The sequence below is a fragment of the Coloeus monedula genome, assembly GCF_965178545.1.
Source record: "Coloeus monedula genome assembly, chromosome: W".
Classification (NCBI taxonomy): domain Eukaryota; kingdom Metazoa; phylum Chordata; class Aves; order Passeriformes; family Corvidae; genus Coloeus; species Coloeus monedula.
The window spans coordinates 4507124-4523836 of record NC_138821.1 but is presented as its reverse complement, the minus strand read 5'-3'; the positions used below and the strand labels follow the sequence as shown (position 1 = coordinate 4523836).

At 46.6% G+C, this 16713-nt stretch overlaps 1 protein-coding gene across 1 annotated transcript in view; it reads left to right on the top strand.

Moving 5' to 3' along the window:
- LOC309584583 (protein patched homolog 1-like) overlaps positions 1-16713 on the top strand; it is a 253048-nt gene that overhangs the window by 165549 nt on the left and 70786 nt on the right. Inside the window, exon 16 of the mRNA XM_082300678.1 lies at positions 15038-15180. Within this exon, the coding sequence (XP_082156804.1) occupies positions 15038-15180 (143 nt within the window). The remainder of the gene's footprint in view (positions 1-15037; positions 15181-16713) is intronic.

The following is a 16713-nucleotide window of genomic DNA, read 5'->3' as shown; positions in this document are numbered from 1 at the left end:
CATTCTTAGAAAACATGCACATAACTGCTAGTATTTGGAGTGCCTTTAGCTTAATGCACCTCTTTTTTCAGAGGCTCACTTATATTTTGCTTCCTAGTTTTAAATCACATTAACATTTTCTATTATCTGAAAATGCAACAGAAGATAGTTAACATTAATTGTTCGTTTAAACTGGAAATGTTAACATTATTTTTGTGACTGAATGTAAATATGGTAGCTTAACTTCCCTGATGGCTCTTAATTAGGCTTGTTGTTGCAAAGGGCAGCTTTGACCACTGTTCACATGAGTTAGTAGGAATTCCTTCCTCACCCCCATTCCAGCATCAAACACATTTTTTGAGGATTTTATATTCTTCTATATAACATTTAAACAATTGCCTTAGCTTGTATAATTTCTTTCCAGAAAGGGGTCCACGAGTTACTTTTATCTTTCTGCCCAGACACATTTCATTAATTGCATCTATATTTAAAACAGACTGAAGACCTTTTAAAATCATTAGTATGAACAATTTATAATAAAATATTGTTGCTCTGCTATTAATTTCAAAGTGTTATATGGAATTTTTATTTGTGAAATTTTGAAATCCTTCTGAAAGTAATCAAAACTGATAGTGGTTTCTTGGTATTCTTTCTGCAGACTTTCATCATCTACAAGGCCAGTAATAAAATGAAGCAAAGTGTAAAGTGATTAAGCCAGCTGAGAAATAAAGATAGAAAAAGAGAGCTGGATTTAAGTGATGATCAAACTTGTAAGAACTGTAGCATACATTGGAGGGGAAAAAAAGAAGCGAAAGAGCTAAGTTTCCACACAGTGTAGCAATGTAAAATGTAACTTGCAACCACAAATTGGTAATGTTGCATGCAAATGCATATATTTAATATTCTGTATGCTTAGCTCTGTGTCAGAAGTTTGATATTAGTCTGAAAGTTCTGCCTCCATATATTGTCTAGCATAGTGTCTTGGTTTTGAAAGACAGGTGTCTGCTAAGGAAGGCAGAAGCCTCCCTTGGAATGGCAGATGTAACCCCTTTCCCTCCGAGTTATTATAATTTTGAAATAGAGAGCTTTTAGGCAAGGATGTGGGAAATAGGAATAACAGTTCTTTACTATTATATAGCTATATGTGTATAACCAGTCAAACAAACAACAATAACTATGGCAGTAACAGCAAAACAATCACAAACCCAGTCCTAGCCTTCTCGGCTGTTGGGCCTTTTTCCCCTTGGGTGCAGTTCTGCTTGCAGCCGGCAGGGGCGCTGGCGGCTCCCGGTGAGCAGGGCAGGTGCGATGTTTTCCCCGCGGCTGCAGGGAGCGCTCCGGAGCGAGCTTGGGGAGCACGTGGCACGGGTGGTCTGGGGTCCCGGGGAAGGATGGAACAAAGGCTTCACAAACCCCTGGCCGGACCCTTGGGAACAGCGGGCTGGAATGGCAGGGACGAACACAAATCCCGGGTGGCAGACGTTATGTATCCAAGCGGGGAACCCCCCAGAGGTCAGGGGAGGCAGGGCGAGCACAGCTACAACGTAGCGAAAGGCTCGAAGCAGCGGCGGGGCAGGGCGGCCACAGCCCGGCCTCCAGCGGGGCAGGGAAGGCAGCTTTTGGATCCTGGTGTTGTTTCCAGCAGAAAGAAAAGTAGCCGAAGCAAGCAGACTCCTCTCTCTCTCGAACGCAGAGAACGACTGACTCCACACCCAGGTGAAACAAAAGAATAGCCAGGCGCACCCCACCGCCAGTGGGTAGCTCTTTGTCTTTCCTGAAGTACAGAGCGATTTCTATCTTAGTAACAGTATGGGGGAAAATTCCGTTAACAGAAAAAAAACTAGAACTCTTAAAACCCTAACATTATCCACCCCGAATTTTTTCCCATACTAACATGTTACATGAAACTTAACCCTATTAACCATATAAAGACATTCATCACCCGGATTATATACATATATACATGCTGATACTGATACAGGTATAGAGCCATGGGTAGTTCACACTAAAACAAGGTCCCCTTGAGGTATGCATCGGGTCTCTCCATCCCTTTGCATCACCCACCAGGTGCAACCTGGTCCCTGAGGAAAAACAACCCCACGGATGGGTCTGACTTTGCTCAAGGCAGACTTAACCCAAACAGTTTTTCCAAGCATAACTCTCACATGCACCACTGGAACCTTATCCCCGTCTGTTGTTTGTAGGGGTTCGGATTGGGCAGGGCCTGCTTGGCTGGCGGGACCTCAGGTGTTAACTAACCAGGTGGCTCTTGCTAAATGCACCTCCCAGTTTTTGAAAGTCCCCCCACCCAGTGCCTTCAAGGTGGTTTTAAGCAGTCCATTATACCGCTCAACCTTCCCAGCTGCTGGTGCATGGTAAGGGATGTGGTACACCCACTCAATGCCATGTTCTCTAGCCCAGATGTTAATAAGGCTGTTCTTGAAATGAGTCCCATTGTCAGACTCGATTCTCTCAGGGGTACCATGCCTCCAAAGGACTTGCTTTTCAAGGCCCAGGATGGTGTTACGGGCAGTAGCATGAGGCACAGGGTGTCTCCAGCCATCCAGTGGTGGCTTCTACCATTGTGAGCACATAGCGCTTGCCTTGGCGGGTTTGAGGCAGTGTGATGTAATCAATCTGCCAGGCCTCCCCATACTTGTATTTGGACCATCGCCCACCATACCACAGGGGCTTCACCCGCTTGGCCTGCTTGATCGCAGCGCATGTCTCACAGTCATGGATCACCTGGGAGATACTGTCCATGGTTAGATCCACCCCTCGATCTCGTGCCCACTTATAGGTGGCATCTCTGCCCTGATGGCCTGAGGCATCATGGGCCCATCGAGCTAGGAACAGCTCTCCTTTATGTTGCCAATCCAAGTCTATCTGGGACACCGCTATTTTTGCAGCCTGATCTACCTGTTTGTTGTTACGATGTTCTTCGTTAGCCTGACTCTTGGGGACGTGAGCATCTACATGACGGACCTTCACAGATAGCTTTTCTACCCGAGTGGCAATGCCTTTCCACACCTCAGCAGCCCAGATTGGTTTTCCTCTGCACTGCCAGTTTTGCCTTCTTCCACCTTTCCAGCCAACCCCACAGAGCATTGGCCACCATCCATGAATCAGTGTAGCGGTAGAGCTTTGGCCACTTCTCTCTTTCAGCTATGTCCAGAGCTAATTGGACAGCTTTGAGTTCAGCAAATTGGCTCGATCCACCTTCTCCTTCAGTAGTCTGTGCAACTTGTTGTGTGGGGCTCCATACAGCGGCTTTCCATTTCCAGCTAGCGCCTGCAATTCGGCAGGAACTATCAGTGAAGAGGGCGGATTGTCTTTCACTCTCTGGTAGCTCGTTATATGGTGGGGCTTCTTCAGCATGTGTCACCTGCTCCGCGTCTTCTTCAGAAGATAACCCAAAAGTCTCACCTTCCAGCCGGTTTGTAATTATTTCCAAGATCCCAGGGTGACTTGGGTTTCCCGTTCGGGCACGCTGCGTGATGAGGGCGATCCATTTGCTCCAAGTAGCATCAGTGGCGTGATGCGTGGAAGGAACCTTTTCTTTGAACATCCACCCCAGCACCGGTAGTCGGGGTGCCAGGAGGAGTTGTGCCTCTGTGCCGATTACCTCTGAGGCAGCTTGGACTCCTTCATAAGCTGCCAAGATTTCTTTTTCTGTGGGAGTGTAGTTGGCTTCAGATCCTCTGTAGCTTCGGCTCCAGAATCCCAGTGGTCGGCCCTGAGTCTCACCAGGTACCTTCTGCCAGATGCTCCAGGACAGACCATTGTTCCTAGCTGCAGAGTAAAGCACGTTCTTCATCTCTGGTCCTGTCCTGACTGGGCCAAGGGCTACGGCGTGAGCGATTTCCTGCTTGACCTGGGCGAAGGCTTGCTGCTGTTCAGGACCCCAGTGGAAATCGTTCTTCTTGCGGGTAACCAGGTAGAGAGGACTCACAATCTGGCTGTACTCGGGAATGTGCATTCTCCAGAAACCTATGGCGCCTAGGAAAGCTTGTGTTTCCTTCTTGTTGGTCGGTGGAGACATTGTTGTGATCTTATTGATGACCTCAGTGGGAATCTGACGTCGTCCATCTTGCCACTTTACTCCCAGGAACTGGATCTCTTGGGCAGGTCCCTTGACTTTGCTCTTCTTGATGGAGAAACCAGCTTCCAGGAGAATTTGAATTATTCTCTCTCCTTTCTCCAACACTTCTGTTGCAGTGTTCCCCCACACAATGATGTCATCAATGTACTGCAGATGTTCTGGGGCCTCACCCTTTTCCAGTGCAGTCTGGATCAGTCCATGGCAGATGGTGGGATTGTGCTTCCACCCCTGGGGCAGTCGGTTTCAGATGTACTGCACACCCCTCCAGGTGACAGCAAACTGAGGTCTGCACTCTGCTGCTAGAGGAATGGAGAAAAATGCATTAGCAATGTCAAGAGTGGCGTACCACTTCGCTGCTTTGGACTCCAGCTTGTACTGGAGTTCCAACATGTCCGGCACAGTAGCGCTCAATGGTGGGGTCACTTCATTCAAGGCACGATAGTCCACAGTCAATCTCCATTCCCCGTCAGACTTGCGCACAGGCCAGATGGGGCTGTTGAAGGGTGAGTGGGTCTTGCTGACCACCCTTGGCTCTCCACCTCACGGATCATCTTGTGGATGGGGATCACAGCATCTCGATTTGTCCGATACTGCCGGCGGTGCACTGTCAAGGTGGCAATTGGCACTGGTTGCTTTTTCACTTCCAGGAGGCCAACTGCAGAAGGATTCTCTGATAGTCCAGGCAGGGTGCTCAATTGCCTAATGCCCTCTGCCTCCACAGCAGCAATCCCAAATGCCCACCTGAGTCCTTTCGGGTCTTTGTAATAGCCATTCTGGAGGAAGTCTATGCCCAGAATCCACGGGGCCTCTGGGCCGGTCACAATCGGATGCTTTTGCCACTCTTTCCCAGTCAGGCTCACTTCAGCTTCCAAGATGGTCAACTGCTGTGATCCCCTGGTCACCCCAGCGATGGATACAGGTTCTGCCCCCACATGTCCCGACGGCATTAAAGTACACTGTGCCCCAGTATCAACCAATGCATCATATTTTTGTGGCTCTGATGTGCCAGGCCATCAGATCCACACCGTCCAGAAAACCCAGTTCTCCCGTGCCTCTCCCTGGCTAGAGGCAGGGCCCCTCTAGCCCTGGTTATCATTCTTTCCCTGGGCGTACATGCTCGAGGTACCTTCAAGGGGATCCGACATATCATCCTCCCTTTTGTAATGCCTGGCAGCTCGGTCACGGGAGGCTGAGGCTACTTTCACCTTAGCAGAACCCCCTCAGTTAGTGCCTCCCTCCTTGAGTTCACGCACCCGCGCTGCCAGGACAGAGGTGGGTTTCCCATCCCACCTTTTCATGTCTTCCCCATGCTCACACAGGAAAAACCACAGCTGAGCTCGTGGGGTGTACTTTCTAGCAGGGGGATGACGGGCTCTGACTTGGGGGCCTGTGACTCGCACTGGTGCCACACTGATCTTCCTCATCTCCTCCCTCCTCTCCTCCCTCATTTCCTTCCTCATCTCCTTCATCTCCTCTTTGAGGTCCTTAACCACAGCAGAGACAGGAGCTTTCAGCGGGCCATTGACCATACTGTCATAATTCCTGAGCTTGTTGGCAACAGAGCCCACTGTTTCTCGGTTATTATCAGCATCAATCGTTGCAATGAAGGTAGTGTATTGCTGTGGCCCTAGCTTTGCCATGTTCCACAACATCTGCCCTGTGCACCTGACCTTATCGGGGTCATTATCATGCTGTCCATCCCTCCCAAAGAGTACCTCTAATACTGCCACCTCTCTTAGCTGCTGGATCCCTTCCTCAAGTGTCTTCCACTGCATTCTATGATGGTACTCCTGCATTCTTTCTTTGTGAATAAACCTTTCTCTCACACTCGTTAAGAGCCGCTCCCAGAGAGAAAGGGGCCCTGGCTCCCTCACAAATATCTGGTCCACACCTGGGTCCTGGGTCAACGATCCCAGATACCTTGCCTCACCACTATCCAGTTGCACACCTGTGCCCATAAGGTCCCAAACCCAAAGCAGCCAGGTTGTATAAGGCTCACGCCCCCTTCACACAATGTCTTTTCGCATACCATGGAGACTGTCATACGACAGGGACTCGGTGATAATTTCTGGCTCTGGCTCTCCTGCTGGTTGTGAGGGCCCTGGTTCCCCATCATCATTAACTGGGCGTACTGATTTGGTCTTATACTTCCTCCTTTGCACAGGGGCGACTGCTGCTGGCTGTGGTTGACCTTGTAGTTTGGCTGAAACCTGGACGGTTGTAACATCTGTGGGTTCCACTGCTGCACCATCGGACTCACCCTCTTTGGGGCAGGGAGAGGGTTTTTCACTAGCTGAGGAGGTGTATTCCCTTAGCAATTGGCATATCCCCTGGCGCACCTGGCCCATCTCCTGGCCCATCTCCTGGTGCACCTGACCCATCTCCTGGCACATCTCCTGCATCCCTTTCACCAGTACCCTCACCCAGTTCGGGTAGTCCATTTCTGAGGTGGGCTGTTGGGCGGTATCAGGCTGTGGGGCAGGGTCAGGCTTTGGGGCAGGATCTCTAGTGTCTGGGGCTGTGTCAGGCTCTGGGGCTGAATCAGGCTCTGGGGTAGGATCTCTAGTGTCTGGGGCCATGTCAGGTTCTGGGGCAGGATCAGGCTCTGGGGCAGGGTCTCTAGTCTCTGGGGCTGGCGTCTGGGTAGTTATCCAAGCCAATCTCAACTTATCCCTGAGTGCTAAATAGAGTAGGCCTACCAGCACCAGTTGGTTAGTACTCAGAGGGAATCTAAACCCTTCGAAAATTGGTGGGGTGGGCCGAAAGAACTGGTTGAGGGGTTTGGAGAAAACTTCCCCTGGTGTCATTTCCTCACAGAAGGTACCATTTTTAACATAACCCCAAAAACATGCTCTCAGGGTGTGATAGCCCTTTATTCATGTACCCACATTCCGGAGGAAGTTAAAAACCCATGAATTCCTCACCTTCTCGACCCATAGCGCAAACTGGATAACAGCAATGGTAGCCTTAGTCAGAGGACCCATGTTTATGTAAGGAGCTGCAAAGGGGAAGAATATAGCCACGACCACCTGCCACCTGAACCAGGGTAAACTAGACCACATAGTGCTGCCTAACAAGGTTCCTATATCCAGCACACAAAATTAAGTTATCCAGGAACGGTTATTCCTTTTTCACCTCTCTCTCTTAATGCCCTCAGGCCCCACGGTTGGGCGCCAAGATCTGTCTTGGTTTTGAAAGACAGGTGTCTGCTAAGGAAGGCAGAAGCCTCCCTTGGAATGGCAGATGTAAACCCTTTCCCTCCGAGTTACTATCATTTTGAAATCAAGGGCTTTTAGGCAAAGATGTGGGAAATAGGAATAACAGTTCTTTACTATTCTATATATAACCAGTCAAACAAACAACAATAACTATGGCAGTAACAGCAAAACAATCACAAACCCAGTCCCAGCCTTCTCAGCTTTCGGGCCTTTTTCCCCTTGGGTGCAGTTCTGCTTGAAGCCGGCAGGGGCGCTGGCGGCTCCCGGTGAGCAGGGCAGGTGCGATGTTTTCCCCGCGGCTGCAGGGAGCGCTCCGGAGCGAGCTTGGGGAGCACGTGGCACGGGTGGTCTGGGGTCCCGGGGAAGGATGGAACAAAGGCTTCACAAACCCCTGGCCGGACCCTTGGGAACAGCGGGCTGGAACGGCAGGCTGGAGTGGCAGGCTGGAACGGCAGGGACGAACACAAATCCCGGGTGGCAGACGCGATGTATCCAAGCGGGGAACCTCCTGGAGGTCGGGGAGGCAGGGCGAGCACAGCTACAACGTAGCTAAAGGCTCAAAGCAGCGACGGGGCAGGGCAGCCACAGCCCGGCTACAAGCGGGGCAGGGAAGGCGGCTTTTGGATCCCGGTGTTGTTTCCAGCAGAAAGAAAAGTAGCCGAAGCAAGCAGACTCCTCTCTCTCTCGAACGCAGAGAACGACTGACTCCACACCCAGGTGAAACAAAAGAATAGCCAGGCGCACCCCACCGCCAGTGGGTAGCTCTTTGTCTTTCCTGAAGTACAGAGCGATTTCTATCTTAGTAACAGTATGGGGGAAAATTCCTTTAACAGAAAAAAACCCCTAGAACTCTTAAACATAGCAACTTGTCTGTTCCTCTTAAACTGTCCTTTGAAGGTCTCTCCTTTTTTCCTACATTCTTCAACAGCCTCCTGTTAACTCCCAATTATCTTTTACATGATTATCATGATAGCACAAATGCTTTCACATAACCACTTTCTAAGTGGCTGAAATGGAGTTAGAGATGTATTCAGGAAGGATGGATTTGTATTTATGCACTGCACAGAATCCCAGAATGGTTTAGATTGGAAATGACCTCTGGAAGTCATCTGGTCCAACCCCCGTGCTCAACCTCAAACCAGTTTCCCAGGACTATGTTCAAATGGCTTTTGAATATCTCCCAAGGAGGGAGACTCCACAACCTCCCTGGGCAACCTGTTCCAGTGGTCAGTCACCCTCACATTGAAAAAGGGTTTTCTTATGTTCAAATGGCACTCCCACATTTCAGTTTGTGCCCATTGCCTCTGATCCTGTCCCTGGGCACCACTGAAAAGACCCCGACTGTGTTTTTTGCATTCCCACTTGAGGTATTTATATACATTGATGAGATTCCCCCCTGAGCCTTCTCTTCTCCAGGCTAAACAGTCCCATTTTTCTCAGCCTTTCCTCATATGTGAGATGCTCCAGTCCCTTAAACACCTTTGTGTTCCTGTGCTGTATTCTTTCCAAATAGCTCCATGTTTTTCTTGTACTGGGGGGCCCAGAACTGTACAAGGCATTCCAGGTGTGGTCTCACCAGGGCTGAGTAGAGGAGAAAGATCACCTCCCTCAACCTGCTGGCAATACTTTGTCTAATACAGCCCAGGATATCATTAGACATCTTTGTTGCAAGGGCACACTGCTGGCTCATGTTCAACTTTGTGTCTTCCAGGACCTCCAGGGCCTTTTCTGCCAAGATGCTTTCCAGCATGTTGGCCCACAGCATGTACTGGTGCATGGGGTTGTTCCTTCCCAGGGGCAGGACTTTGCACTTCTTGTTGAATTGCATGAGGTTCCTGTGAGCCCATTTCTGCAGCCTGTCCAGGTCCCTCTGGATGGCAGCACAACTCTGGCGTGTCAGCCAGTCCTCCCAGTTTTGTGTAATCTGCAGAGTTGCTGAGTGTACACTCTGCCCCATCTTCCAGATCATTAATGAAGATGTTGAACAGGACTGGACTCAATAATTACTCAGGGAGTACACTGCTAGTTACTGGCCTCCAACTAGACTTCATTCCACTGATCACCACCATCTGGGCCCAGCCATTTGGCCAGTTTCCAACCCACTTTACTGTCTACTCATCCAGCCCATACTTCATCAGCTTCTCTATGATGATCTTATGGGAGACAGTGTCAAAAGCCTTTCTCAAGTCAAGGTAGACAAGATCTCCCCTTGTCTAAGCTGGTAATTTCATTGTGGAAGGTTATCATGTTGATCAAGCATGACTTCCCCTTGGTCATGCTGACTGCTCCCAATTACCTTCTTGTCCTTCTCATGCCTGGAATGGTTCCCAGGATTAGCTGTTCTATCACCTTCCCAGGGAACAAGGTGAGGCTGGCTGGTCTATAGTTTCCTGGGTCCTCCTTCTTGCCTTGAAGATTGGACTGACATTTGCTTTCCTCCAGTCCTCAGACACTACTCCAAATCTCCATGAGCATTCAATCAGGATAATAGAGAGTGGCCTAAATAATATTTTCCACACTCCTAGGGCAGCGACAAACAGCATTTTCTTAAAGGGGACTGTTACGAATGAGAGGGGAGATCTTAGACAAGTCCCTGCCTTTGCCCAGGTTTCTGTCAGTAGACAGCAGCTTTATTGAGGTGGCCAACACCCCAAAACCCACTCTTGCTCACAAGTTCTTAATAATGACCGATCAGGTCTATTACAACACGGATTATTTATTGAATAGACACAAGGAAAAGACAGACATGAGACTTTAATGGGCTTACTACACAGGATAAACAAAAACAGTACTAGTAGGTTCATAAGACGGTGCATGATAATAAAGGTACCTATATTACAGCTAGCAAAGAAATAGTATAAATTAGGAACCAATGTCACTTATCAACGAATGATAGTGGTGTGCAGAAGTCTCCTAATTTCTCTCAATCTTAGGGAAGTATCTTGATACCAACATCTCAGCATTGAGGAGAACTCTCCACACACTCAGAGAGTGTATAAGAGATTTCTGATTTTATGAAAATCATAGTGGTCTTTTATAGTTTGTAAAAGTGCTTGTCTGTCAGTCAGAATTTTTGCTTATCCTTTCCCATGCATTCAAGGCAGGATGTTTATTGCTGGCTAAGGGTGTTTTCAGCCAAGATATTCATCACAAGACAAACCATCCCACTGACTTAGCCATGGAGGACATAGATAAGTCTCAGGGGTGAAAGGTCCTGTCACAGGGACTTTGAAGTCCCTTCAAGGATGTCAGAATATCTACTGTTAAATCATGCTCTTTCTGGGCTGGTGCTGAAGGGCTGCATATAGCAAGTTTGGCAGGCTTATTTCACCCCTTTGTTCTCAACTTGTTAGCTTTACAAGTGGGTATGATTTTGTAGGATGACCTGGGAGGCAGCTTTCCAAGTGAGGAAGAAAGAATTTATAAATGGGAATGAATACTTAGGCCCTGAGGTGGTGTCAGTAAGGTTGTTTTCTCTTCCACTCTTATCTCCTTACAGCTGTGGCTAGCCTATCTTATCTGTAATTATGATGTTCATTACAGCTCCTCAGTGCAGCTGTGAGGTGGGTTGGTGATTTCCACCATCACCCCATCCCCAGCCTTTTCCTTTCCTTCTTTGAACATGAAGTTTGTGATCTGTTCTCACAGAACTTCCTTTTACTGGACTGTGGCTTTCTGTTCTAAATCATCCAAATTTGTGCTGTGAGGTATTCCCTCCCCTTTGAAGAGTGGCAAAGAGGAAAATAACAGTTGAGAGTGAATAGCTGTTGGCTGTGATCTTTACATGTGCCGGTAGCAGATCCTATGACTTGTATTTGGTACACAATTTGAACAGATGGAACAAATTGAGCACTCACACTGTGCTCAAGAAGCAGCTGAGTGTCTGTTTGAAGCTCAAAGTTTGAGTATGGTGGGCTTTTTTCCCTTGTAGTAGAATTTCTGGTTGTATCATAGAAATTATTGTCTCAGTGCTCTGCAGTAATCCCAGACAGTTAATCAGTGGGGTGTGTCCCCTTCTGTGGTTTAATGTGCTTTTGGTGAGAGAGGAGGGAGTATGGAGAGTGTATTTCTCTTCTGGATAATGGACTAAATCTCTGCCTGGTTTTAACTCCACAGTAGCCAGTGAGGTTAAATCAGGGCTGAACTCAGCCCCTTCTGTTTTGGTACCATCTATGTCAGGGTGACATTTCAGCTTTGTTTTGAGGAGGGTGTAAATAAAAGAGTAATTAACATGGTTTAACCCCAGCTGGAAAATAAGCACCACACACCCACTCACTCCCCCCACCTCCACCATCCTGGTGGGATGGAGGAGAGAATCAGATTAGTAAAAGTGAGGAAACTCTTGGTTCGAGATTAAGACAGTTTAATAACTGAGTTTTGATCAGTCTATGGCAGATGGTCGGGCTGTGTTTCCACCCCTGAGACAGTTGATTCCAGGTATACTGGACACTCCTCCAAGTGAAAGCAAACTGTGGCCTGCAGTCTGCTGCCAGAGGGATTGAGAAAAATGGATTAGCAATATAAATTTTGGCACTATTTGGCTGCCTTTGACTCCAGTTCATATTGAAGTTCCAACATATCCTGTACAGCAGCACTCAGAGGTGGCATGACTTCATTCAGGCCATGATAATCTCCTGTCAGCCTCCATTCTCCATTAGGCTTTGGCACTGGCCATGTGGTGCTGTTAAAGGGTGAATGGGTCCTGCTGATCACTCCTTGGCTCTTCAGTCAACAAATTCGTTCATGGATGAGAATCAGGGAGTCTCGGCTGGTGTAGTATTGCCACTGCTGTGGTAGCAATTGGTACCTGTTGTTCTTCAACCCTCAGCAACCCCAGAAATAGAACAGTCCTCCAAGAGACAAGGCAAGGTAGACAACTGTTTAATTTCCTCCATCTCCAGGACAGCTGTACTGAAAGCCCACTGGTACTCTTTGGGGTCCTTGAAATCCCCTCTCCTGAGATAGTCTATGCCAAGGATGCACGGAGCCTCTGGCCAGTCACAATGGGGTGCTTTTGCCACTCATTCCCAGTCAGGCTAATCCAGCTTCCAATACAGTCAGCTGTTTGGATCCTCCTGTCACTCCAGAAGTACAAATGGATTCTGTCCCTACATAGCTTGATAGCATTCAGGTACACTGTGCACCAGTGTCTACTAGAGATTTGTACTCCTGTGGGTCTGACATGCCAGGCCATTGGATTCACACCACACAGTAAACCCAGTTGTCCCTCTCTTTCACCTGGCTGGAGGCAGGGCCCCTCTAGTCCTGGTCATAGGATTCTCCATTTACTTTATTTATTTTATTTTATTTTATTTTTATTTATTGTAGAAATGGATTAGAATTCCTTTCCATAGGATCAGAAGTAAGATCAGTCCTTCCACTCTGCCTGGGGAACTGCCCAATTGTGACTTGAGCAGCAACTTTCCTGGAAGAACCCCCATTTGGGACTGTTTATCTTTGCAATTCACATACCTGTGCCTCTAGGGTCGAGGTAGATTTTCCATTCCACTTCCTCATGTCCTCTCCATGGTCCTGCAGGTGAAACCACAGGGTACCCCAAGGTGTGTACCCAGTATATTCTCCCTCTTATGCAAAAGTACACTTAGCTGAGATGTGGGTCCATACAGGTAGGGAGTAGAACATATTCTCTTTGAATTTCTGTAACTCCTGGGACAGTTTTTTCACAGCCTAGACAAGGGAGGAAGAGTGATTTTCTTTGTACTCCTGGAGTTGGTGAGCAACTTCATCCACTGTTGGTGCCTCTTCGTCTCTTCAGGTCATTACTGCCAGTGAGTTGGCATGTGACAATGGTGCACTCTGTACAAATTTCTGCCACATGGGTTGTGTGCACTCGACTTTGTATCTGTGGGTGACTGCACATTGTTTGAGTCAAATCATCTCTAGCATGACTAATTCCCCCAGGTCCTGGATACCTTTCTCCACTACAGTCTATTTGCCTGTGCAACATATAACATCTTCCTTGAAGGGTTACCTTTCCTTCACACTTGACAGGAGTCACCTCCAGAGGCCAAGGACTTGTGTCCCTTTTCCAATCACCTTCTGTAGAAAGTGATCTCAGCTGCTTGGCTTCCTTACCTTCTAATTCCAAACTGCTAGCCCCATTGTCCCAGCATTGGAGCAGCCAGGTGATAACATGCTCAGCTGGACAAGATCTGAAATCTTTTTTCATATCCTGCAGCTCACTTGGGGATAGGGATTGAGTGGTTACCTCTTGTTCTGCCTCTTCCTCCTGTTCCTGTGATGGCTCTGCTTTGTCCTCCTTTATTAAATGAGATGCCTTTTGTGTCCATTTCTTCTTGTGTATAGGGGCAAACGATACCAACATGGGTTGGTTCTCTGCTTCAGCTTCATCATTCATTGCCAGGGTCTGAGTAGCTGCAATGCTTGTTGCAGGGTTTGGAGTAGTCACAGTGCCTGTTGTGGGGATTGGTATAGCCACAGATAGTTGCTTAACCCTAAACAAGATCTGAAGCACATTCAGCATTCCTAGAAATAGGACCAGGACCAGAAATAGCCTAGTTTCAACATCCCAGGGATTTAAAAAAATTTCAAAATTCTCAGACAGTTCTGTAATTAGCCTGGAGGAGAAAGGGAAAATGTAGGAAGATGTCTCCCCCATAGGTCGGTTCTCTGAGGAGAAAAGGCAAAAGGTGTAGTTATTAATCATTCCCAATAGATGATTCCCAAAGTACAGAGGTGATGGCAATGCTGAGTAGACATACCAGCAATTCTATCATATCACAAGCCAGTATTACCAAGTACAACAAAACAAGAAACTTAGCCCAGGCCCCAGAGATGACAAATACCAAAAGAGCAAACACATGCTGCAAGTAAGTAGGTCCATAATGTAACTCTGAGAACAAGCACAACTCTTTGAGAAAATAAATCAACATTGTGACCAGTGACTATTAAACCAATACAATAAAAGCTTATAACAAATTTGTTTTAACATGCTCTGGTCAAATCTGTCATTATCTCAACCCTTTGTGCCCCACATCAGGCACCAAAAAGGCCTGTCAATTCCAGCCAGCAACTAAGTACCACAAATACGATCGCTTACTCCCCCCCACCTCTCCGGGGAGGAGAATCGGGAAAAAAATTAAAAACTCATGTGTTGAGATAAGAACAGTTTAATAATTGAAACAAAGTAAAATATAATAATAATAATAATAATAATAATTGTACTGAAAATGAGAAAGTGAGAGGAATAAAACCCAAGGAAAACAAATGATGCACGATACAGGTGTTCACCACCCGCTAACTGATGCCCAGCCTGTCCCTGAGCAGCAAACCCACCTTCTGGATAATTCCCCTCAGTTTATATACTGGACATGACGTTCTGTGGTGTGGAATATCCCTTTGGCCAGTTCAGGTCAGCTGTCCCAGCCATGCTCCTTCCTGGCTTCTTGTGCAGCTCCTCTCTGGCATAGCCTGAGACACTGAAAAGCCCTTGACTCAGGGTAAGCAATGCTCAGCAACAACAAAAATATCAGTGTGTTATCAGCATTAATCTGTACTGAATCCAAACCACAGCACTGTCAGCTACTAGGAAGAAAATTAACTCTATTCCAGTTTAAACCAGGACACTGCTTCAGCCATAGTCATACTTTATATTAAAAAAATTAATTATTATTGTTTCTTCCTACTGAAATTTGTTTCAAAGACCATTTTCTCATTTGATTGTTCTATCTTCCTCACACCTTCCTGAACTCTTTAGGACTTCAGCATGCATTTGACAGTGACTGGGAAGCTGGGAAAATCACTTACGACAATTATAAAAACGGATCTGATGATGCTGTTCTGGCTTACAAACTCTTGGTGCAAACAGGCAACCGAGCAAAGCCCATTGACATCAGCCAGGTACTGTATCAGAGTCCATAGTGGTTTATACAGGAATGCACAATCCCATCAGGAGTTGGGGAGATGCAAGAAAAATGCCATAGCGCCTTTTTTCATCTTGATGAATTGAAATTTCTGAGTTGTACCTAATTGCGTAGCCTCACTGACTTTGCTTGGGCTGCATGCGCTAGCATGCAGAATCTTGCCTGTGTTGAGAAATATTTAAAATCAATACCAGGAATGCCTGTCCTTTGTGATTATTGGCTGGCATGGGTTAAATGCTGTTCCTGTCTCATACACACATGCACACAGTTTCCTCTGCAATTGGTGTGGAAGATGCTACTCTGCATCCTTAGGTAGGTGGAGACTGGTCCTATGCAAGACATAAAGCAAATTTAGCCTTGTTGTCCTAAGTGGCATCATTCCTGATTTGAATCAGATTATTTTATAGGGATGACTTTTGCTCAGCCTTCTGCTGTGGCTTTGAATCTAGCATTCGCAATTATTTGGTTAGTTCCTACCAATTTATTCAAAATACACATTTTAAAGAAAGATGTTTACAAATGATAGTGAATGGAAGGGGACTGAAATAACTATATGCTGTACAATATTATTGTACTGTCATTACTAAATATACTGTAGTAGAACTGAGAATGGCAGTTGGTTGAGCTGCCTAAATAAAATGCATCTTAGCTTCTTTCACAAGGTTATCACAGCATATGACTGCTTTTTCTGCTTTTTAGTATCACATAGGTAGGTGAAATATGCTGGGTTTGACTCCTTATGCCAAAATTTTATTTTAATCCTCTTAAGAAAAAATTGTGCGGTAACCTAGTTTCTTCTCTCCTAGAATCATTGACTCAGTCCTTTCAGGCAGAAAATAGTCTCTCTAGTGAGTTTCTCGGTAGATCTGCTTATTTTTATTTTTTACTGACATTAAAGGTGACAAATTTAGGGATTACACTGTTCAGTTACTATGGTGTGTAAAACACATTGCTATATGGCAGCATGCAGCATGCTGTCAGGTTTGAATGATGCTTTAGCTATGAATTCAGCAAAGGTGAGGAGCCAAAGGGAAAACCTTTAATGAGATTTTGTTTAGCAGTGTCTGCCACATACTCTGAAGAACAAATGTGATTATACTACAGCTGTTGATACAATTTCCTGTGCCTGGGAGGAAAAAAGTGTGGTGCACCCACAAGGACTGAGTACTGTACCATCCAATTCCAAAGACAGCTTTAAGACATACAGTTGTTGCATATCCTGTGTATTAATTGAATCCAGATCCTTGGAATCTAGGTGTGGGGTTTTTTTTTGGGGGGGGAAAGGTTGACTTTTTTTTAACTGCTGTCACTGCTGTTCTTCATTTCATTAAAAGGATCTGAAACTGGAGCCAAGTCAGTGTTTTAAATAAACAAATCAATCAAAGAAACCCCACAGTAATACTTTTAATCCAGAGTTCTCTGTCAGAGCTCTAGCTGTGCAGTATTTGGCTGAAGAACCCTAGAAGAATACCACTGCTTTTTACCCCAGAGATAAATTTGCCAACAGTGA